Source organism: Chaetodon auriga, chromosome 22, assembly GCF_051107435.1.
Source record: "Chaetodon auriga isolate fChaAug3 chromosome 22, fChaAug3.hap1, whole genome shotgun sequence".
Classification (NCBI taxonomy): Eukaryota; Metazoa; Chordata; class Actinopteri; order Chaetodontiformes; family Chaetodontidae; genus Chaetodon; species Chaetodon auriga.
In genome coordinates this window covers 4,126,795-4,152,242 of record NC_135095.1, presented here as the reverse complement: position 1 = coordinate 4,152,242, position 25,448 = coordinate 4,126,795, and the positions used below count along the sequence as shown (strand labels likewise).

The window sequence follows — 25,448 nt, the reverse complement described above, 5'->3', positions numbered from 1 at the left end:
GTAAGATGCATGTTTAGACCTGTGACATGTCTGCCTCATATCTGTTGGAACAGATTTCCAAACACAGCTTCGTGGTAATGATGAGTCATGGTTTAGTAACAACTTTTAAGGCCATTTCTGCATGATATACAGCTCCCCGATCAATCAAATAATAAGACTGTGCTCCATGCCAGGAGAGCTGACAGCAGCAACCAACTGTGTAAAGGGAGTTCAGCTCATGGAGATTTATCAATGAGTGGAGGTGTGTCTTGACGATACGTTCCGGGGATTCTGTGAAGATTCCTGCATTTCCTTCTATCTGTCTCACACACTTGGCTGGCACTGTTGATAAGAGATAAGAGGAGGGTTTGGTCAGAGAGACAAACTGCAGAAGAAATTCATGAAAACGGGGCCATTTTTTGGAAATGGTTCATTATGATAGCATCAAGCACATTTTAATTTGAAATATTTTTTTAATATTGTTTGCATCCTGAGCTGTCAGGGACTAAGTGTGTCTGTGAAGTGACCCTATTTTATGGTATTTACTCTCACTTTAATGCATTATAATATTCAAAATCGGACCTATAATGTTGTGCTGCTTCATAATGAGATTAGTTACATATTCTAGAATACTCCTGAGACTTTAAATTGAGTCTATGCTGCCCAGTGCTCATTTAATTAAAAAAAAGAAAGAAAGAAAGAAAGAAAGAAAAGAAAAGAAAACTTGACATACTTTGGTCTGTATCAGCCGCTTTAGCAGCATCATGGAACTTGTTGCTTTTCTGAGGTGTAGTTTATTCATAGAATCTTTCCAAAATGTGTCAAAGGAATAGTCATGAACCCTTGCTGCCAGTTATTTCCATGTTTGCCCGCCGCATCAATGTCATTGTTCCGAGCAGGGGAGATAATGATGTTTCAGCACCTTTGCCTCCGAAATTGCCCACGGGCGCTCGAGTCCGTGAACTCCTCCCACTCAGTATTTAAACCCACATGTTAGCAGGCGCTCAGCTTCACACTGCAAAACTTGATCTTGACCAACACGTTTGGATCCATGGGAAAAAAAAACTTAGGAGCTGAACTCAGATTGTGAGCTGTGAACATCCAGAAGGTGAGACTTCTACTTTACTTATGCTGTAAGGAAGTTTGCTCCCAGTGGAAGGGTTTAAAAAGGTATCTGCATAATGGGGTGAGGTTGCATTTTTGCACATTTTCAGAAAAATGTGAAGCCTTCATCTGCATTAGTTGCATTAGTTTGTTGTGGAGCAGAGGTTCATGAGCAGGGCTTTTGATGAGGAATCCACTGGGGACAGACTATGTGTAGAGCAGATCAGTGTGTTTGGAAAGTTTCTCATTAAGTGGGGGGTCTTCATGAATGCTCAGGGAGTGGGTTCACTATCACCGGCTCTCTTTTCTGCTCCTGCTGGTTCTGAGCGGCGCCTTAATTGATCGTTTATTACTTCTGCTTTCTCCAAAGCTTCCATCAGCGCTCTCCACTGCCAAGTTTGGATATCTCAACCCAGCATCAATCATTTGGGAGCATTTTTCTTTTCTTTTTTTTTTTTTTCTTTCTCCACCTCTTATTATTTATTTTTTTTTTCTTTTCACTCCCCCGCCAACTCTCGGGCTTCCACCTTCGCCCGGTCCGTGTGGTCGCCCCCTCCTTCCCAGAGAGGGTGGAAAGTTAAAGTTGGCCCGGAGATGCGGTCCCTTCTCCCGCTTACTGTGTATTGCATCAGCCTGGTTTCCCTCCAGCAGCTGCTGGCTCTGCCGGCTGAGGAGCGTCCCGACAGGAACAGGTAAGACTCACGACTTGTTGGGCTACTCCTTTATTAAGCATAGAGACCCGCTCCTCGCTTCTGATTGGCTGGATATGAGATCTTAAACATACAAGATAAACGCACCTGGAGCCGCATTACTCTTCATTTAAATGTCAGTGCGCCACCTGGTAGCTATAAACAGCCTCTTAATGGTCAACTTGACCTGCTTGGTTTTGAGTTTAAGCGCAATGTTAACTTTCTATTTATTATTGAATGTACATGTGCCATAATGTTCTTATTAAGTAGCCTGTGGAACGATTTGTTCAACACTTTTTATGGCAGTAGTTTGAAGTGTATTACTGCGCCGGGAAGCTGCAAAGCTTTTGTTCCTTTACAGTAATATATTCTTTGCCATAGGTTCAGGTGGAGTCATTTCTCCTTAATTCTGTAGTTTTCCAGTGGACTTTGGTCCTGTTTAAATATGCAAATATTACGACTGAACACAAATGTGTCAATGGCATTCTTAAGAATTTCCGCTTTATGTTGGCTTTATTGGCTCTGTGAACACAGCGGCCGAAAGGATGAATCATTTAGCCGGTGTAACAAATCACACCAGGGTTAGTGTGTGTAAAAGTGAAAGTGGCCTGTTGTGTCAGGCAGATAGTGGATAGGCCTAATGCTGACTGCAAGGTCAAAGGCACAATTCAATATAACACTTTATCTGCCCTTGAGAGAAGCCCTGCAGGAGGGCACATCAGCTGTGAAATAAGGGACAGCGTTATAATGACTGAAAGCATTAAAGAAGACCAAACCAAATGAAAATCCACTTTATTTACGATGTTATTTGAATTATATAACCTAACAGTGCTTGTAACAGTTGCATGTTGTTGCAGTGTTGTTGCCTATGGAAGGCTGTTGCTCTCCTTTTTAGTATAATATAGAGGAGGCTCAAGTGTACTGATCATGAGGTTATGCTGGCTATGATGTGCGATGGGAATTCCAATGTGAACATTTTGCAGCAGATCAGTAAATATTTGTCTGTGCCACTGAAAATGCCAAGTCAGTTCACTGGCTCCGTTTACATGATGAATTCTCACATTTCTGCTTCTTCTTCTTCTTCTTCCTCCACCTCTCAATCCCAACAGCCATCACATGAGTAACTGTTTATAGAGGTTTTGTTTGGTTTAATCTCCCCGGAAAACTGTTATTTCCGAGGTGGGAAAACCAGTTTGTCTCCATGAATAGTCTGGCCAGAAATACCAGCATGTATTGTGAAGGATCTTGTCAGGCACCGAGTGGCACCTGTACTTTTCCAGCCCTTAAGTGGCAGAGCTTTTAATCACAAAGCCCTGCGTAAAACATTAGGCAACAGCATAACAACCAGTTTGATTACTAACAGCCCCACACGCATACTGCAGTCTACACATTTTGATGAGTGAGGGAGGCCTGCCAGCGATGCAACATGTGTGAAGAGTTGCATTGTTGAGGAGAGGTGAGGAATGTGGATGAGTTGGTGTGTGAATGCCCTCTTCTGGTGGATTTTGGATCCACAGCTGCTGGCTCAGTATCAGCACCGGGAGGGAGGGAGGGAGGGAGACTCGGTTTTGGGATGTGAGGGCCTTGGATGAAGGCAAGGATGTGGCCCCTGAAGGCCTACTCTGAAGATTCTTTACAGTCCACCCTGTTTAGGCATCACTTTCAAGTTCATTCATTCATTCTTTCTTTCAACCTCTTTTTAGATTCTCAGAGAAGTCATTGACAGCAACCTTCATTCACAGCGATGCCAAGAAAATCTAAATATGCAAAAAAAAAAAAAACACAAATGAAATCACTGAAAGTAGTGACCATCTAAAATACATCCATGCAAATCTATAAACAAAATCAGCTAAGGCAGTTACAGGCAGATAATGGACGGTTACTCAGTACATTTCTTAAGCGTCCAAGAACTATAAAAGTATTCAGTTTTAGCTCACACTGCAAGAGATTCCATGAGTCTGCTGTATACTAAAAGCAGTTCTTCCGAGATCAGTCCTGGCACGACCTACCTGAAGAACCAGCCAGTCACTGGAGCTAAAAATGGACCAGAGTTCCATTGTAACATGAATGTCATGTGTGATGGTCATTTTCCAGGGTCACTTTGACTCAGTCAGGTTGTGACTGAGCAAAGTAAATGACTGACAGATCACAAATACCGCGGTGATGTTGTTCCTGGTGGTGTGGGGCAGCTGTGATTTTATAGCAGCAACACTGGCATTTTTTTTAAGGATTTTTTTTAATCTACAATAGAGAAGATGGCTAGAATGTGGGAATAGATTTGAGGGATGTGCAACAAAGGTCCCAAGCCAGATTTGAACCAGGGACCTGGTTCACCAAATCTGCAACATGCAAGCTGGGACTTCCTCTCGCACACATTTTGGCACTTTTGACGAATCAAAAGAAACACTTGTGAGCCCATGCATGAGCATAGGAGAGGACAGTAGGAACCTCAGATTTGCTTTTGTGAAATGGGTACCAGGGACATTGTGGTGGTGTGTGTCTTAGGTCACCTGACATCCCATGTTCTTTTTCTTTCAGTTATTTATGCCATTTTGCCTTAATTTGACAGGGAGTGTAGAGAGACATAAACATGGAGAGAGGGGGGGGGGGGGGTATGACATGCAAACAGGGCTGCAGTTATGTGATATGCACCTTAACCATTACGCCACCAGGGTGCCCCTGTTGTAAGTGCATTTAATGAAAAAAAGTAGTATTATTAGTAGCTTGATACAGTTGTACATGAAACTAATATGATTTAATATGATGTGTCAGGAGGAGAAGATTGTCAACAGGAAAATCCATAAAAATGATCCACATTCAGTGATGGTCAGATCCTACAGTAACACAGGAGTGAAGGGGCGTGGAAGAAAAGAAAGGCCTTTAATGAAAGCACTTAACATCGAATACTCATAATACTGATAACACTGATACTGATTACACCCTGATAATATAACAGTGTAAGAAGATCCGGGAGTGGAACTTTCCTCCAGGTGGCTGTCCCCTGCATGTGTGCGTGTGTTCAAATGGTGAACACCTGCTGCTGAAACCTAAGCAGAAATAAGGGAAGCGAGGCTCCTGTTTGTGTTGCTCCTTCGCTACACCTGTCCAGCACCCTAATCCCCCATGCTTACCATCCCTGTTTAAATTGTCGGGGACGTCACCAGCGTGGGTCATCACTGTGGTTTTTATCTTGCAGTCTGAGAGACACTGATGCAGCAGTAAAGTGGGACTTATCAGTAAAATGTATTAGCTAGCATATTGCTACATTTAGCCTTTGTGTATATAATTGAAACACTTTTTTTGCAAACACAAGCTTATAGTTTTTTGAGGATACTTTTTCCCATTTTCACATGATTAATCTAAACCTGAGGAAGGCAATGCTAAAAATGAGTGAAATTGACCTGCTTATCTTCATCAGAGTAGGGTAATTGGATGGTTTTTGCAACGTGTTTTGCCAACTTTGAAACGGCATACCCCTGTTCACTGCTATGTTTGCACTGTTGGCTTTGGTGAGGGTGTGTATATATTGACTCCCTTACACGTGGACTCAGGGCAACGTCACCAGGAGGGTATAACCTCAGTTAAACCCTGACCAATGAGTAGAAGTCACCACAAACCACAAACACAACTGCTCTATAGCCTCCTTTACATCAGACTTCTTCTAGGTTCCTAAATAAATCCTGTTAGAAATATCGCATTACTTCAAATCATGTGTCTGAAGCTGGTCCTTCCGAGCCATCGCAATGTTGTTGAGCATGTGAATACACTCCCTGAAGTCCTGTGGGAGGGTAGTGGTGCCCTTTTTATGAAGTCCTTTGGCTGCAGCTGATCACAGTCTATACAAATGATTTCCCTCCCCCATCACATCTCCTGCTTCACAAGCCTTCACATTTCTCACTTTGCACATCTCTCATAAATGCCTTGTCTGTCTTTTGTCGGGACAGTAAATTCTCCCTCTTCTCTTAACTCAACAGAGCACATCCTGTTCTGTTACTATCAGATACTGACAGCATGATAATAACAGACATGACTACTCTGCATTTTTCTCTCCTGGTGGACACTCGGTGTGTCTGAGCTCAAATGTCTCTCATTCCTTCCCTGTTCTATGTTTGTGTCCATCTTGTCCTCATGTGTCCTGATAAGGACACAGAAGAATCCCACATAGATGCTGTAACAATGTCTGACTGGTTCTCTCCAAACAAGGAGAAATTGCATGTTCCTTGGATCACACGCATACCCTTCATTGTCGTTTTACATAACTTCTTGTGGTTTTTGTTTGTAAGGGAAAATAAGCGGGAGCCGCAGCCAAACAATAAGTTAAATATTACTTTAGCAGCAAAGCAGCTCAACAATACAGATTCCAGAAGTGGGAAGTGGTTCATTGCTTCGAGACGGAGGACATGTGGTCAAGTTTTTGTTGCATCGACCGACTCTGCCTCTGCTCCATCTGGACCAGGGTACAATGACGTGACACACCAGTCTGTGTGTGTATGTTGTGGGTGCAAGTTTGTTCCAACTTTTTCAAGGCCAAAATCATGTTTTTCCCAAAATGATTTGTTAAATCATTAACCCACACTTGTAAGCATGGTTTTGAACAGTGTGGGGTTCAGACGTCCAACGTAGAAACTCCTACCATAATATTTATCTGAGAAACAGGCAGGAGTTCATCTCACACAGGGTGGCTTCCTGTCCTGTTGATGTTTGCTAAGCCACTAAACATCCACGCTTTGGGTCCGTCCTCTTGATATAGAATGTGTATTCTGGCATGTTTACACCTTTTCAAGGAACAACAAGAACTTTAGTCTCTCTTTATCGTTTACATCAGAAATATACATCTTAGGAAATCACTTTAATGCTTCCAGAATGATTGAAAGCAGGATTGCTTCTGCTGTAAATCCTCTGAAGAACGGCATCTTCTCATAGAGTGTGTCTTCTTTAAATAGTTGCATGTTGTAAACAGGAATTTTGTCTTGGACTGCTCAGACATATATATGACCGGTATAAACAGTCGTATTTTTGTCCCATGGGGGTCAATCTGACCAAACTCAGGCTGAAGTTGAGGAGGGTGGAGCTGTAACCAAGCAGGCAGAGAATTCCACCATGGATTAATGGCTAAGACCTAAATTCCACCCTCCACATCCTTAAAGAGCAGGTTTCCACTCCACACAGAAAGCCACACCGTTGTGGAGGCATGAATGCACATGCATACTGTATATATAAGAGCAGTAGCTTATAGCGATAGTGTGGCTCAAAAGGCTTAAGGGAAACAAAGGCGGCTTCTAAGGGGAGAGGTAACCTGCTGCTGTTTGATGACGTGATTGCAAGTGTTTGGTCCCCTCGCAAGCGGATTCTGAGCAGACGTATGGTTTTTAGCTTGCCATCCTGCCATCATTTACTGTATTGAGCATGCTTCAGTTTTGCTTGCAGAAAGTAAATCACAACCCACTGAGGAGGTTATGAAAGCAGACCTGCTTCTGAACAAGTAAGACCTGTGTTTCATGCAGCATTCAGTAAATCACCTTTTCGTTATTTTTGTCCCCTCTGCTTGCTCACAACAGTCTCCCCACTGTTACCTAGTGGGAGATTACAAGTGAATGTGCCATATTTACTGCTGATTAAGGCTGGCCTTGGTAAGCTTCAACCTCCCCTGGTAATCAAATCAGCAGCATGGTACTAGGGTTAGAGTGAGGGGCTTATCCTCTGTGGGGTTAGGGTTGGAGTTAGGGTTAGGACGCCAGTGTGCTTCAACAGAAGTACTTGACAGATGGTGGAATGGCTTCAGAACCCCTTTTCCCACACCTTTCTAATGTTGGAATCTGGGGGGCTGCGTCCCTCTGCAGGCAGGGCATGGCAGCTGAAGCTTGCCATCAACATGGGGAGACCCCTGTTTTTATTCCTCACCTTAAAGGCAGCAATGCAGGTTAATACAAAAGACAAACCAAGCAAAGCAGCAGGAGGGATCAAGGGACCAAGGGATCAGCTTGGCCTTTTATCGAACTGTAAAATCCTCAAAAACCATCTTCAGTCAAGAGGGGCCTTAGTTTAAAGCCCTTAAGCTAAGACCATGCAAGGCATCAAAAAAACTACGGCGGGCTGAACAATTAAAGACAAAGCAGCTTGGATATCTTTGATCGTCTGCCAATCATGGAGATCTCCATTACTTACGAGTTACAGGATTAGGTTCTTAATAGCCAAATTAGCCTGTCTTGTGAGATCAGATGTGACAGAGTGAAAGAGGTCTCTGCTGCAAGATTCTTTTAGCTTCTGAAAGAAAAAGCAGTTGAAAGTCTTCTTGAGGAGGATGTAACTGGAGCTGCTTCTGGGCAGGCTGACTCAGGGCTTGGCCTTAGCTTTTCCCTCCATTGCACATACTTCACATAGCTATTGACATAAAACATAACATTTCAATTTGGCTGCAGAAAACTACTTAAAAACTACTTATGTGATACATTTTTGAATTAAACCGAAAGATATGAGGCCTCAAGTGAGATAAGCAAGAAACCCATTGCATTGTAAATCTGAAAAACCAAACAAGACCTCTAGAGACCAAACACTTAAGAAACACATTTAACCATATTATGGGACTCTAGAGGTCTTGTTTGGTATGAAGCGCAAACATATCTGCCTTCTTTGGTTTTACACCAGTATTCTTCTTTGTAATTGTTCTTGTAGCACAGTCACTGGGTTGTTATGGCCATCTGCCAGTCAGTACAGATGTAGTCAGATACCCATTTGCTTTCTGGCACATTGGAGATAAAGTCCAGTCCTGTGTGACGGTTGGAGGGTTTGATTTAGATTGTAGAAAGGTTTTCCATGGAGTCCACCATGTTGCTGATTGTTTCTGCAGTATCCCAGAACAGAGAAACCAAACACTGGCTCTTTTTGTTGCCACTGTAGGTTCTCCTTCACATTTTGAAAGGGAGGCTGAAGCGAGGTATATTCAGTTGGTTACAATCTGCAACCTGACTTCTAGATGCCACTAAATTCTACATACTGGTCCTTTAAAGGGTTAAGGAGACAACTACATTTTACAAATTGAGAGAACCACAGGTTACTTTAAACACCGGGGCCTCATAGCGGCTTAATCTGGCCCTGGGTGTGAAGCGTTTCTATGTCAGACGGTGGGGGTTCTTTCACTTTTACTGTAAACTTTTGACCACCAGCATCCAAATTACACAAAAGAGGAGCCATTCATGCCACAGAATGCAGGTCTGTCTTGTATAGAATAAAAAAAAGTCAGAATAGGAATCATAGATTTTACAACAGTTTAAAACCTGTGAAAACACTATGTAGGTACAATAAATATACATACAGGAATACACAAAATATGCATCCTATGATCCTATGTTACATGCAAATTCAATTAAACAACAATAGGGACATTTGATGCAAGCTCATCACTGCTGCCTTGTGAAAAGGGTTCCTGTGCAGTCAAATGCCACTTTTATTCTGCAGACCAGGTGGGTGTAACTTGGTGATGTGGCACCATGGCACACCAAGCCTGTCCTGGAAATAGTGCTCACCACTGTCTGTGGCCTGGCATTATGCAACTATTTATTCAGCCACTGCCACTGCTGGACAGCAGGTCTCTCACAAGCTACCAGACCTGTCAGCTGTGAGCCAAAAGCCAAACTGGCTGAACAAACCAGGAGCTTCGCATTTCACAGAGGAGTCCCATAGCCAACATCACACAAACTTTGAGAAAAGTTGCTGTGATGGCTCACATCTCAAGCTCTGACACTGAGTGTGTTCATGGTGAAACAACACAACTCAGCATTTCACAAGTAGAGCTCACTTTTTATAGTTAGATCAACCGTGGCCTCTGCCTCTCAGAACATGGGAAAATAGTGCAGTGGAAGATTTTCTTTCCGTAAGAAAAGTGGATATATTTACCCTGATGCTATATTTAAATCTTTACATTACATGCTTTATCTCTGGCTGCCAGGTGCAACAGCACTTTCCTATTTGCTTCTGTGCGACCTTCAGTGGTGGTGATGGGTTAACACTCAGGGACTTGAGTCACACTGTGCTGCACAAACACAGCGGTGACAGTTCAGTGAGGAGCTGCAGGGTCAAGTTGTTAGAAGTGACTGTCTTTGTCAAACAATGAACAGATGGCCAGTTTGTCAGTGCTGTGTTTGCTGAACGCCCTGTACCCACTGGTCCACCGCACTGCAGAGCCTGTCCATCTTAACAGGTCATTTAGTCTCATGTGCTTTCTCAGAAACCCGTTTTTTTTTGTACATGTATTTTATTTGGCCAAGACTCAAACAATGAAGTGACATTTGAACAATTCATTAGCATCTTACATTTCCAGACGTTCTTCCTTTCCTTCCAGTTCTTTCTTTCTTGTATCTCACTATCAACAGATTTTACTGGAACTACTTTCTAGTGAAAATTTCCTATGGAAATGTCACTTTTTGAGCAACACATTGGAAATTCCATTCAGCTCCACTATATTAGTGTGGTGGTGGTGGTGGTGGATTTTAATGTTCTCCTCTGCAGCCACTGCTGAGACATAACTGGCCAGGCTCAATCTCTGATATCTACTATAACCCAGCTGGGCAATAAAATACATTAAGGTGGAGGCTTTGATTGCATGATACAATAAGCAAGGCTGACTCAGAGCATATGTTGGTTTAGGCAACACGTGAAAAGCCATTAACTTTGATGTAGTGCATTAAGATATGAGTATGGTGTCCACATGGATAGATGACAGAAGGCCAAGCTGTGCTCAGACAGCAGGCAAAAATGGTTTGTTTATGAAAGCTGCTTTGTAGGGCTAATCGGATTTCTGCAGAATTACCTGTGCACTTACAACATTAGTTGTTATAGTAACAATGCTGGCAGGTGTATGCATGACTAAAGGTCTTTTTATATCTAAAAACCTTTTCTATCCTTTTTAATTCTTCCATTCATTCAGCAGCACTTCAGACATAGAGGTTTCTGTGTATTTGTTGTTGTTTGCTGTTTTATTAGCTCAGACACTCATGGTCCACAGAGGATGAAGCCTACTGGCTTTAGTGATTTCCTGATGTTTCCTCTAGTGCGACAATGAGATTGACATTTTTGTTTTGAAGCAAAATGACTGAACAACTAGTGGATGAATTGTTATACCTTTAGAGATCTTGTATCTTTTCATCAAGTCAAGTCTTGCCATGGTGTCATTTGTTCTCTTCTCAGGTCTGCCCATCACAAAATACCATATATCAAATACTGTATGTGAACACCTAATTTCGATGGTGACACAAGCATTTCTGATGTGGTTTGATTCCCAGTAAAACCTCCAGGTCAATTTTTCACCTGACTTCTCTTTTCCCCTCAGGTTGGACCAGGGAATGGATAAAGACTCGATGCCAGAAAGCCAGACTCACATTGCCATCCCGTCTTCAGCCCCCAGCCAATCCCCAAAATGGCTGCCTGGTTTCCTGAGACACCAACCAGCTTCAGGAGTGAGACCAGCCTTGCGAAGCCTAGCATGGGCACGACCCACTGAGTCTGCACAGATCCAGAGGAGGGTGCTGAGATCTCGTCGCCATGCCCATTCGGGATCGCGAGGTGGTCACCACTACCCCCACCACGCCCAGCTGATGAGAGTGGGTTGCGTCCTGGGAACATGCCAAGTGCAGAACCTCAGCCACCGACTCTATCAGCTCATTGGTCAGAGTGGCAGAGAAGACTCATCCCCCATCAACCCCAGGAGCCCCCATAGTTACGGATGAGTCAGCTGACACCTCCAAAAACCCACAGCAAGTCTATCTATATATCCATCTATTTATCTCAATGTGTTACTGGTAGCCTTTGCATTAGAGTTGATGTAGTCCATTAGTTTATGTCTCAAAATGGCAATTATACCCCCCTTTAAATGACTGTTGTGCATCTCTACTCTTTGTGCTGATTGATGGATTTGAACATCGAGATTCAAGATTCTCCCACCATCCTGAGGACATCTTTCTGGTTCTCCCTCCCGAATGCTCAAAAGAAGCCAAGAGGCCCCAGTTTGATGTCTTAATCCTGTTAATGTAAGAATGAAGGCTTGTCCTCAACACCATTCAGTGGCCTGGTCCTGTCTGCCAACTGACCTCCCCAGAGGTGGTTATCCCGCGGCTCATTGATCAAACACTTAAGCCCCTAATGTGGATTTCAACCCGAGCTGGAGGACTGTCAAAACCAATGTATTCCCAAAGACCTTGTAAATGACCCAATGAACCCTTTCACCTCTTTTTTGTGCCCCCCTTTTTGTCATTTTTGGAACTCCCAGGTCGTATCACAACTGCATCTATGCTTTCAGCATGAACACTTACATCCCTGGAGTATTCCTCAAGCTTTCAGTTGAACTGGGAGTTTGTCGCTCAGCAGGACATTTCAGGACCACAGTTTACATTTGAAACCAGCCGCAGCGCTTGGGTTACACCCGAGTTTAAGAGCATTCTGAGTCAGGACTTCGCCACATAAACTCCACACTGAAAATGAAAAAGAAGAAGGTCAGTATCCAGTGACTTGGAAGAATCTAAACAGAAACTGACTTTGCAATGGATCAATTTTGCTGCTGCATTATAGTGGCCTGTTGGCCAACACAGAAGGTGCTGAAGTGAACCTTGGAGCCATGGATCAGGGTCCGTCGCACCACTGCTGGCATTTTCCCCACAGGAGGCCAAGTCTGAAATATTAGCTCTTTCACGTGATTCATAAGTTCCTCTTGCAAGTCAGGACTTTGGGTTGACAGCAGTTTAATAAACCTGACCTAATCGCTTCAGTCATATGTACCACCACAGCAGGGGAGGGGGGCCCTAAGCCTCCCACGGTCTGCACATTGAACACTAATAAATAAAGAGCAAAGCATGTGGCATCCACACATATGCACACAGGCAGCCTTGAAGTTTTAAAGGGTCGGTTCACCAAAAATGCCAAAAAAACCCCAACAATTTCCTCGTATTTTTGCAACATATTTTGGATTTTCTTATTCTTGAAAGAAAAGAAAAGAATTTTTTCTCTGGTGCAGTGAGCACCACAGACAAAAGTCCATTCAACTCCATTGTGTTGGGGTGGAGGTAGAAACGTCACACACACACACATATCTTGGGCAAATAAAACCAAAAGTAACTTTGCTTAGATAAGTTGGAAAATATGCTGCTTTTTTGGCATTTTGTTAAACCAACCCTTTGAGTGGTTCTGCGCAAAGAACAAAAACCCTGCTGACATTTAGGAAAATAATCACCCTGGTCTGATGCTTTACAGAAAGGGGCCAATCAAGCACAGATGAGGACATTTTAGAAAACCCTTTTTCAATTGAGAAATAAGTGTCCTCTTTGAGTGCTCTTACAATTAAAATATTTTTCCTCTCACAACCAGGTGTTCCTCTGAAGGTCGTAAGCCCAAAAGATGTTTTGGGGGGAGAATCTTCTGTGATTTAAAAACACTGGAAGATTTTCCCCCTTACTTCATCCTACTGGAGGTCAAAATGAGGCTTGAAAAGTTGGCCAAGCCATCAATAAATCCAATCTTGCAAGAAAACACAATTGCCTTGACATAGAGTGGATACCAGTAACGCTGAATAAAGGTCAGCTGTTTCTTATATTTTCTACAGGGAATACTTGACAACACATTCTAGCATATATACAGTCTGGTTGTCAGCAACAGGCACCTTTGTTGTTCACATGTAGTATGTTAAATGGGTTTAAATTAGTCCTGAGATGACGGCTAAAAGCTCTACTGTTACATTGCGGGTTTCTAATGAGAGACCACAGTGACCAAAATGTTAGGTGTAAGAGAGCCCAACTTCAAATATGTACGCAAAATAGCTTAGCAGGAAATCAAAAGTACATGCCCCGATGTTTCCTTTTCTTTATATAAGTCCGTCTCTGAAATGGTGGGTGGATGATGGACTGAGGAAAACTGAGGTCAAGTTCAAGTTCTCATCAAGCATGCTAAACTTTCGGAGGCTTGGAACTTAAACTACAAAAATGCAACCGTATCCATAAAACCCACACTTTAGGCCAGAAACACAATTGTATTGCATATTATTTACTTCTAAACTTCTATTCCAAGACTTTACTATATGCTAGCCTGATGTTAACTTGCAGAGAGAGGCTGAGTGTTTCGTAGGAGCAATTAAGGCCAACGTGTGTCCCACATTCTGATTTATGTGCAGTCATTTAGATTAAAAATTAGTTATATCGGCGAAGTGTTTTAGCCTTTGTTGTGTTGCATATAAGTTCTCAAACATAAAAGTTTGGTATTCCTAAGAGCATTAGTGTAAACTCACCAAAATACCTGGCAATACTTGACAAATCAAATGACTTTACAGTATGTGATCTGCATCATATAATAGTGTATTCTTTTCTATCTTTCTGTTTGTCTCCTGATTTGACTTTGTCTTTTTCATCAACAGTTTGTTTTTATATTTAGTCTCTCAGCCCCACCGTGGCTCTCTTCTCTCTTCTCTCTGTAATCATGCGGGCCTGGAGGTCACAGGGTAATAATCAGTGATTCTTTAGTCTTAAATCTAATCTGTTCAAAGGCTTGCTGAGGTGAAACATGCCATTCTCTCTGCTGTAATGTAGCTAATCAATGTCTCGTGACGGATCATTAAAAGGCTTTTCAAATGCTCTAAACCCTGGTGCATCTCTCTGCTTTTTAAAATGGACTTTTTCCACACACGCGGCGTGTGTGTGTGTGTGTGTGCATATGTGTTTGAGCTGCTGTGCATAGGACACTTATCTCCTGTGTGTGATCTGTGCTTTGTGCTCATTTTTTGTGTCGTATGTTTTTGTGACGTCAGACGTTGCGTCACGCCGAGCTGCGTGAGCAAACTGTGCACGACCGCTAATACCTCCCCATAGAAACACCCAGAGCTTTCATGGCTCTCTATTGCAAAGAGGAATGAGGGCAGAGTTAGCGTTTAAAATGTCTCTGTTAGTTTTGTAAGATACAGCGGACGCAGGTAGATCTCACGAGGGTTGTTTCTGCTGATTTTGAAAGTCACACGATGTGGATCTCCTTTAGGGTCACAGGAAAGCACTTTAACGGAAACATGTGTGGCGATAGTTTCTTGAACTTCACTGATGATAATGAACTTGTGTCAGCTGGACGAGGTTTCTCTTGTAAATGTTGCATTTGAGATTGTCTGCAATTGTGTTTAAAGATGTCAGTGCACTCCATGTGGCGTCAGGATGACTGTGAGCTTCGTGTGCACCTGTGAATACATACATATATACTTATATATAGCCAAACTATTTAAAGAAAGTTATGTATTTAAGTTATCTTTGTATGTTAATATGTTTGTCACCAAAGACTATTTATCTCATCTTTTCCACTGTTCCCTCAACGTGACCTTATGGTAGGAAAGGAAGTCTTAACTGTAGTTTAAATGTTACTGTTTGATAATGTCCTTCACTCTGTAAAATAAAGAACTATACTGTTGTGTGATGGAGTATGGAGTATGATTTAAGTTTGTGTGTGTGTGTATGCATCCCTTACGAACATAAAGACATACATGATAGCAGCACACAAGGCTTGGAAAAACTCTAAATGCCCCAAAAGGTTCTAAATATTGACAAAAATGCAAAATATGTTATTCAGTACATATATTTTCAGATTCTATAATCAGTTCCAGCCTCCTCTGGGTTTCTATGCCCTTGACCAAACTGGACTGACCCAGTAGTCCCCAGAGAAGTCAATCATTAAAAGTCATTGCATGACAAAACTAACAAATGTAATGGGGGCAGGGGACAATGTGAATGAAACATTGAGAAACAGATAATCAGGGCATGATCTGACAGCACCCGCGTTAGCAGCAAAGGTCTTATGACTGGACAGAGTTAATAAGTGACAAGGGGTTTGGCCAACAGCGGACAAGCAATTGGTTTATCTGGCAAAGGAGAGGAGAGAGGGAGGACAGATTTTTCCACTTCTTTCAACCTAAACCAATAGCAAATTGAATTTTGAAGCTATTTCTTGGAGGCAAAGACGCTGTGGAAACAGGAGGTTGAGTTGACCATTTGAACTCAAACGTTCCACTCTGTCCCCTCTAAGTTTACCTTGAGTGGTTTTATTGTTACTGTAGCTAACCCCTTTCCTCCACACTGCATCATACCAGCGCTCTGGATGTGCTTGTTCCAGGACTCCTAAGCCACAGATGGGCGACAAATCAAATTAACAACCAATGTAAGCTGTGTCAGTAAGGTGTTGTTCCACCATGAGCCTCCAGAACACAGAATATTATTCTTCCACATCGTTTTCACACTCATCAGTCAGTGGGGCCCTGTGCCCTGTATAGAATCATATGCATTCATCATATACTTTTATTTAGTTATACATATTTATTTCCTTTATCATCATGCTTACACTGAATGAATGAATGAATGAATCTAAGATACATTTTTTACTGCAGGCTTAAATAAGCTATGAAATAAGTTATAAATTATCTTATTTTCATATAGTTGCAGAGTACATTGGTGGCACTTTTTCAGTACAATAAAACATAAATATTCCAATATATATAATGCAAATACATTTCGTAGGCATCAAGAATATTGCAAAATGTGTTTTGCAGTAATTGAATGTATTCATGATTTCTGAATATAGAAAAGAAGACTAAGTGAATACTGAAAGTAACAACTTAGATACTGGTCAGTTTCACGCAACTATGAGGACACATTTTGCCAATGCAACAGGTTTAAAGGGACATTCTGCTGATTTTACAGATGAAGCAACCCTACAGATGTCATCAAGGTCGGGTAAAAAAGCTACTGAGTTGCAATAGGATCTTAGGATGTATTTTTGGAACTTGACCCATGCTAGAAGCCAAAACTCAAGCTATCCCAGATTGGCAAATTGACAAATCTGTGTCTTTACAACTTTCTAAAAGTACAATACTAAGTGTTTTATCTGAAGGGCAATGCTGCGCTTTGCACCCTCAGGATGGTTTTATAAGGCCCTTCTCAGGTTCTTTAAACTTCCCTGTTTATATTTTACCCTCGTGCCTTTCTCTTATCACTTTGCTCTTAGGTTTTATCACTATGTAACTAACAAATACCAAAAAGTCCACCAGCATGACTTATGTCATATCGTCCTGCCTGCAGCTGATGTATGTCAGCCAGCAGAAACTGTGTCACATACCAGTGAATGGCCTCTGCTCACATTTACTATGTAGGCTTTTCCTGCCTCTCACAGTCAGTCGCATATAATAATAGACTGACAGCTTCATGTCAGCTTCTAAACCAGCAAAATAACTGACATCCTCCAAGTGGTAAAAAGGCAGAGAAATCATGTGGAGACTCAAAGCACATTGTGTCTACACTGAAAACCACTAACCAAACTGTCTCAAGTGACTGGAGATAGACGGCTTATTGCAATGATTTCTGACTTAGTGGAAAGTCACATGGAGCCACATCTGGTTCATGTTGGCTAATGGAAAAAGACAAATACCCAACAACAGTTTACACACGCCAGATCGACACAAACTTAGAAGCAGTAAAATGTTCCACAGCGTTCACTGGAATGCTATCCTACATGCAAAGAATATATGCAATGTAAATCAGAGATCTGACACTAACAGAAGAGAGGGAGACGTGGAAGAAGAGGCAGTGAGGGACCGGAAGTACAAGCCATAGGGCCACTTCAGGAACACCTAGCTAGTGCACGCTGGAAGGTGTTTGTCCTTCAGAGCAGCCTCAATCATGGAATCACTGAAGCTCTGGACTGTTTCCATAGAGGTCTTGATACATGCTGTCTCAAAAGCTCCAAGAAATGTTACAGTAGAGGGAAGCTGCAAACCAAATCCATCCTGATAAATCAAAAAACAAACAAACAAACAAACAAACACTGATATAACTTGACAGGATGTGCACTGTCCCATTTCCAACTGTATATTGTACAAATAGGCTGCTGGATTTTATTTAATGGTTTTGCAGCTAGTGTACAAGATATCAAGGCACTTTACTATTTTAGATGAGCAGAAAACCGTAAATGTAGGGCTGCAACTAATGATTGCTTTCATTATCGCTAGACTGATTCATCCTTTGGTTGACAAACGCCAGAAAGCAGTGAGAAAAGGCTTGTCAAATTATCCAAGAGCACAACAGGTGATGACATCAGACATCTTGTTTTGTCCAATCAACAGCCCAAAACCCCCAAATATTACATTTACTATAACATAAGACAAAGAAAAACAGCAAATACTTAAGGAATTATCAAACGTTTGGCATTTTTGCTAAAAAGCTGACTCGAACAATTAATGAATTCTCAAAGTATTGCCCAATTCAATCGATCAGTCACTTCAGCTCTAAATAAATGTCAATCAAACTTTGACTTTGGAGCCCTACTGCCTATTAAAGCTTTAATCAGGACTGAATATGAGTAATGGATCAAATGAAACTAGATGCCCATGCTCTCCAGACAATTACTGACTTTGTCATTTAGAGTTGGGCAGGTAGTGACTGTGGGTTTATGCTGAAAACAGCTGCCTGCTGGAGCTGGAAATGTAATATGGAGAGTGTAATTTGCGGGCCATACAAGCAAAACAATAAAGAAAAGGAGCCTATAAAAAGCACCTGAGGAGCAAAAGAGTTGGGTTGCAATTCTCTGTTGCTTCATTGTGGAGCTTGGAAGACTCAGGGGAAACCAGATGATGTCAGTGTGTTTTTATGAATTTCTTCCATTGAGCCACAGTGGACCTAGTTTTTCTCCCTTTCCTAAAAAGGCTAATAAGCTATGAATAGTCATATTTATTGATGAAAGGGATAAATACACTGTTTCCCATCAGACACATGCGAGTGTGGTAAACAGACAGAAGGCAGACACCGTCCTCACCTCACGCACCTGTCCACACAGGCCTCTGGATCCACACTGACCCCCTTCCACTGTCATAACATTTACATTCCAGCACGCGACACGGCTCAGGCCCAACATTTATGTACAGTAACTAAGACACAGAGAAGCACGTGGTTTGCACTGAAACACCTGTGCTCATGTACAGTGTTGGAATATGGCTGATATTCACACTGATCAACAGGAGATTGCTTCATCAGCTACACCAAGCATGCATCAAGTCAGTCAGCTCAGGTTCAATATGCTGTCTATATAAAACACCAGTGACTTTGCCCAGTGTGGACATACAGAACAGTATGCACGGCAGTTATCCGTCAGCTGACAACAGTTTGGACTGTAATGCAGATAATGAAGAAGCAGATAACTAGAGACTGGTTTCAAGGCTGTCAGGTTGCTCTGCTCCCTCTCAGCTGCTCATAGATACTGTGTTTCTAGCTGCTTGGTTTATAATACTTCCAATCACTGTCCACTTCACTAATTTCCTACATTCCCCAGAATTCTTTCTGACAAGCCTGATGTTGAATTTGAAAGCCTGCCAGCGGGGGAAAGAGTGAAAAACTGTTTACATTAACCTCAGATAGCTAATAATTCTTGCTATCTGACACCACTGTAAATATATAAGTATGACGGCACTTTGTCTACACCACACCGTTTATCTGCTCAGTAAGAGCTGCAAAACAGTCAAGAAACCCATGGGTTGCATTGCCAATAGCTGCCCCCCCCATCATGAACAGAGCACATTTCCAATGGTTGCTTCATCTAAATTACAAACATATACTTTCACATTGACCTGTTATGGAATCTAGTGATGCAGAAAGTTTTAGTTGTGTGTACTTAGATTGGAGATCTTGACTGGAAGACTGGAAGCAGCTTGCCTAGCGTGTTGTTTCCACATTTCTGTGCGTGTACCAGTTAAATGAAAGACATACAATGTGTTAACTGATGGTAGGCTCTGGACAGAGCCAGACTAGCATTTTCTACGTGCTTCCAGTCTTCATGCTAAGCTAAGATAATCGTCTCTGACATAACTTTAACCTTTGTGAGTTGGGTTTGCCAGAGCTAGCTAATCCACAAAACACAGTAGTCAGGATTATTCCTTTGGAAGAAACTGAAAAAAATCTGTTTTCTCGTAATGTGGGAGAAGCAACCTTTTAAGCAGTTTGACAGATGAAGGCGATTTTGTTCAATGGATTAACAGCGTGGCAATAACGAAGGCTAAAAGTTGAAAACACTGTTCAGAGAATAGGGCTATTTTTCTTCTTTGTCCCCATCACGTCCATTGTTCTATCAATTGTTGAGTGGTTCATGTGGAACACTACATGATAATATAAATATTTTTGGCTGCTTCAGTTGGCATACTTGGGTGACTAAATAATAACTCAACAAAACAATCTGTGAAGTGTGGTAGCCAAACGAGTCCTCCTCAGTGTTATTTTACCAGCTATCTGTATCCTTTTGCCCTTTGGCCCAGTTCAGTTCTGATTCTGCCGTCAGGAATCACATTGTGTAGTTATCTGCTGTCAGGTGGTTTCTGCTGAGACAGGAATATTGCTGTGAGTCACTGACTTGAGTAAGAAGGTTGTTACTGTACCTGAGATTTGAAAAGAGAAAGAGGTTAGTGTCCTTGGTAAACCGCAGAGCAATTACACTGATCCGTGCAAAGCCTTGCTCACCTACAGAGGACGTCAGATTCCAAACTTCAAATAAATAGTGCTTAAGAGAGGTGGCTGCAAGTAGACTCGGGAAGACAGTGCAAGCAGAGGGACACGCAGACAGGAACACACAAGGAACACACCCCCACAGAGGCAGATGCAGTCATGCTGCTACTGTATAAAGTCTTGGTGAAACATCATTCCCCTCCACTGATCGCTGTTTTAACCTTGCATATGTGGTTGGAAACAAAAATGGGATATAAGCCACACTTTCCCATTGAGGGAACACTTGAGACAGCTCATGTTGGGGAAAACTAGACATGACACTGGAATGACATGTTCTGTCAGACATAGTCTACGTGTTCCGAGAGTCTGGGGGAGGTAACCGCCTGCCCCACATCTCTGCAGCTGTACAGTGATTGACTGTAATGGCATGGTGTAAATTTAGACATTTTGTGTGTAGGTTCACAGGTTTCAGGGTCAGAGGGATCACAGCATTCTAAGGTTGTATATTACAGGCTGCCAGAATAGCTTTATTACACAACACATAATATGGAAGCTGAGAGAATGTATGCACACTGTGGGGGAAAGACAAGGGAATTTATGGAAGAACATCAAGTTTTAGTAAGCAGCTTTTTGATGGCAGCCCTATTTCCCACCGAATGCAAAGGTGTGTCCAACAATCATCTTTAAAGGATGAGGCTGGTGCTATTCTATGTTTTTCTTATTGTAAGCGTATTCCATGGAAAGACCAAAACCTGTGGTGCCCACTGGTTCCTGCTGAAGACATGAATAGTTAAAATGACTCAAGAGCTCAAGGAGTAGTGTCAAAAGCAGAGAAAGGGGCGATTAGCCAAGAAAATAACGATCTGAGACAACATATTCAGGAGATGTGCAGAAAGCTTCTGCATGAAAGGTTTTGCAGGAGATGAAAGAGGGAATGAAAGCATCAAACGAGGCCATGAGCAAGAAAAACAAGGCCCTCCGACAACAACTCCAGGAGCACAAATGAAAGCGATCACCAGACAAGTTTAGAGGAAGAACCTTGAATGACAAATATAAAGCCAGAAAATCAGAGGGAAAAGTTGAATAAGGAGCCCCTTAAAAAGCTACGCCTTAAAGCTTCTAAATGAAAGACAGGTGTGACACAGTGACAGTACACAGACTATGAAGACATCCAGGAGTGTATAAATCAATGAAAGCACAGAAACAGGCTCTAAATCTCAGAAATAAAAGCCTGACAAAAGAAACTGAGCAGATGAAAAAACAGATCGTTGAGGAGCAAGCTTTGGAAGACAGACATAATGTCATAAAAGAGGAAAATGAAGCCTTGAGCCAATAAAATAAGCTCTTGAGCTCGCCAATGGCTGACAGTAGAAAAAGATGCCATGAGCTGTGAAAATGAAGCACAGTGCGATCAGCATCAGCTGAACATCTCCTGGTGAGCTGAAGTATGATATTCTGGTGTCATGATTTTGATCTCCAAAAGGGCCAAAGTGTGTGGATTAAAATCCAGCCTCGCATAAAAAGGTGACCGGGAGCCTAATGAGCAGATTCTAAAGTGTCCACAGAATAATGGTAAAATGTTTAAACTCTCTTCAGCTTTTCTTTTTCAATGTGCTCCTGAAGGTGTAACTGAGGACTGTCCCCGCCTCGCTATATGGCTTTGTTTATGCTTCATCAAACACGTTATCACAGGTTAGTGCGTGACGTTATTGAGTAAATAATATGTGCCTGCTGTGGCTGTAGGTGGAAGTGAATCAGACACCTCTGTACACTTCAAACACTGCCTACAAGATTCTTATTTTATGCTATTCAACTGGCAAAGGTCTGAGAATTTGAATTTACCACCAAATTGGAGGGGCCACTTTCACCCAATAAAGAGGCGGGGGCATGATGCATGGGCAAAGTACCCAGAAGTGCTCCAACAGGCGACCGACCAATGGGACAGCTTCATCACTCAGGCCCCACAGTGCTGCAGTCCAGCCAAAAAGAAAGAAGCTTCAGGAGCGATTGTGCCTGACTAACTAGCCAGCTAGTGATTAGCAGTTAGCTCGCCAGCTGCAGCAGTACAGCAACAACCCTGTGAGCATAGTCACCACGTCAAGCTCCTAGAATAAAAAAGATTTCTCAAAGACGCACAGATTACTTTCACTGCACCACTTTCTGGTGCGACCAGGCCTTGTATGTTTGCCGTGTGGCCCCTGATGGCCCACACACAGTAAAGGTCCACAGCCTCACATACTTGTAATGTTCTGTGCCGATAGAATACTGCTAACCCGCTGAAACCTGAGCAAATTTAGTTGCAATTTCGTGTCGCAAGCAAGCGTTACGCAACTTCAAGCGGGTCGTACCCACAAGACTTCAACAAAAACAGTATGGTGTGTTAAAGAATGAACTTGGTTTCAGGCTCATCCAAATATAGCGTGGACCAAGTCTGGTGAAGAAATGAAACATGTAGGAGAAGATGGGTCCAACAAAAAAGACATAAATATTTGATAACAAGTCACCAATATCTTCTTGTGTTTTTTAAAAAGGCTGCAATGAAGCTAGCTATATGTCATTCTTTGATACACGCACACACACACACGTACAATACTTGTTAGAAGATACATAGATTGTTGGTTTGATCTGCACTTTGGATTTGCTGGCAAGAAGAAAAACATCGACTCATCAGACCTGTCTAAATACCAAATACTTCGTAGCAGCTGGAAATTCATTCTATTCGTTAGCAGGATACATTTGTTGGCAGTTTGGGGCTTTTCATGGGATTTTTGGACTACCAGAAAACCCTTTAAAATGGCTGAACTTCAGAGTGGACCGTGCGGCACAGCCGAGGAAACTAATCTGTGGACAAGCTCTCAGACGGCCAGTGACATCACATAATCTGCAGTCTCCATAAAGCTAAGATAAACGTGACTCCACACCACGCTTCACACACGCACACACCCATATATTCCAACCCACAGTCATGCACACACAAGCAAATAAAACTGAAATGTGACACTATTATCTGTAACCTCCAGCCTGCAACTAATGTATCACCTACACACAGTCTGTCTTTCTCACACACTCACACACACACACACACACACACACACACACACACACACACACACACACACACACACGCTGCTGCTCCTCCTGGCCTGTCTGGCAGCTGTGAACAGCATACGTGCAGTCTCACACATCGTCTCCTCACAGGGCACAGCCTTTTTCTCCCACTAGTTATTAACACAAGGTCTGGAGGACTGGATCCTCTGCTATGTCTCACACAAATGCCACTTTATTATCATCGCTTCTGTGACGTGCATTTATTTATTTATTTTTTTGTTAATAAACGAGGTCAAAGTTTCCACTTTTTTCTCTTTTTTACCTGAAACCTGCAGCACTCATTGCTAAAAAAAAATAAGAGACTGTGCTCAGGCTGTATTCAATACCATGTGATATCACTGTGAAGTGCTGTTCAAGGTGCAGCGGTGCAGACTTCAGCTCACATGATGCGGATGTCGTATAATTAATTCAACCTGCAACCACGTATCCAGCCAGCTCATTCAAACGGTAAATCACATCAATCGCTGCAATAGAGAGTCCAGAACGCAAGCGATTTGCACTGATTGGTGTCAGATCAGCCTCCACTGCAATAATCATTTCCATAGACAGAGAAGTGTGTTTATCCCAGTGGGAAATTGCAGTGTTGCAACAGGCACGCCACACATAAGAAGAGCAAAACAATTCAAATACAATAAGCAACTCAAAGAGGTAAATAAGAATTAAAATGATATCCATAAGCATGCATATATATATACATAGGTAGTGCATATACAGATAATATACAGGTATACTTAAGGGGCACCACAAGGTTCTGTGCTTGGTCCTTATTTGCACTGTCATGAATGGAGTTTCCTGACTTTAACAGGACACTGAATGTGTAAGTGAATTTCTCATTGTCTGAAATCTCTGAATTTCCCAACAATATAATGACTCAATGCAAAGTCATAGTCTGCAGCTAGAAAGTCCAGGTGTTAACAGCAGGTCGAAAGGGCAGTTCAGTAAATGCCACATGAAGTTAAGAGCCTTTGGTGTTTCTGCTGTTCATGTTCTTTGCTAATTACAATTCAAATTAGGTTTTTTTTTTTGGCCAGAACAAACACAGCAGAGCATTGTGAAATCAACTGTCTCATCTCTGCTTGACTGTGGAAATATTCTGTACTGTCATGCTGCTCGTTTTGTCTTCAAACAGCTTGATGCAGGTTAGCACTGTAGCCTGCATTTCATTAGAGGAGAGAGCTGCTGCACTCATCTGTGGACCATTCGAAAAAGAAGGCTGGTCCTCACTGGCAACAAGAAGAGCGCTGCACACTTTCATTTTCCTTTATAAAGGTGTTCCCCTAAAGTTACTGCAGATCACCTCTCTACTCAACCTGAAACTGCTCACCAGATCAAGATGTACCACCTCATGACACCCCACGAGTAAATACTGAACTTGAGACGTCTGCTGAATCCAAATATAGAAAGACAAGACTGGTTAAAGCAAGCTGCAGAGAAGTAGGGAGACCAGGGGCAAGTGTGACAATTTTTAGTTTCGATGTCATTACTCACAAACCTCTTGACCTCTTCGGATACAGTTTTTATGTTGGTAAGTTGTGTCTCTGTTCTACTTGTTAGAGACACAACACCAAGGACACAATGAACTCCCAAGAATGCAGATATAGTTAAAACTACTTAATGTCTATTGAGCAATTAAATCCATCATATAGTGTGGCCATTTTGTGCCATGAGAAAATTTCACTGACTGCCTTTTTCACATAATCTTCTGACAGTCTCTGAGTAGATGTTTAGCTTTGGGCTGCGACATAACGCTCTGGCTCTGGCATCCTGCCAAAGCGGTGTGTAAGCATCCAACAACAACCTGAACTTGAACTCTGACATCCCATGATGTGAAACAGCACACGCCACCGCCTCTGATGCGTTCACGGGCAGCTCCCGACGTCAGAAAATCCTCCATCAGATTCCAAGAGGCACACTTAAAACTCCCTCTTTCTCTGTGCACACACGCACGCACACAAGGCTAAGTACCTATTACCTTAAGCCTAGATTGCTAAATGGATGTTTAAACCAGTCTGACGATGATGCAGTGCTGAATAACATCACTCCTGAAACAGTAAACATAATGAGAGAACATCCATTCCCA

At 42.3% G+C, this 25,448-nt stretch overlaps 1 protein-coding gene across 1 annotated transcript; it reads left to right on the top strand.

The window, feature by feature from the left end:
- Positions 1-985: 985 nt before the first annotated feature.
- adm2a (adrenomedullin 2a) lies at positions 986-15,203 on the top strand. Its single transcript, XM_076721733.1, has 3 exons — positions 986-1,087; positions 1,454-1,775; positions 11,098-15,203. Exons 2-3 carry the CDS (start codon positions 1,678-1,680, stop codon positions 11,492-11,494), a joined length of 495 nt encoding a protein of 164 aa, XP_076577848.1. The 5' UTR covers positions 986-1,087; positions 1,454-1,677; the 3' UTR covers positions 11,495-15,203.
- Positions 15,204-25,448: the final 10,245 nt, after the last annotated feature.

Bases quoted from the DNA above. Each gene is read 5' to 3' on its own strand.
- adm2a (XM_076721733.1), top strand. From the start codon at position 1,678: ATGCGGTCCCTTCTCCCGCTTACTGTGTATTGCATCAGCCTGGTTTCC. The intron at 1,776-11,097 runs GTAAGACTCACG...TTTTCCCCTCAG, and splicing joins GAGCGTCCCGACAGGAACAG to GTTGGACCAGGGAATGGATA.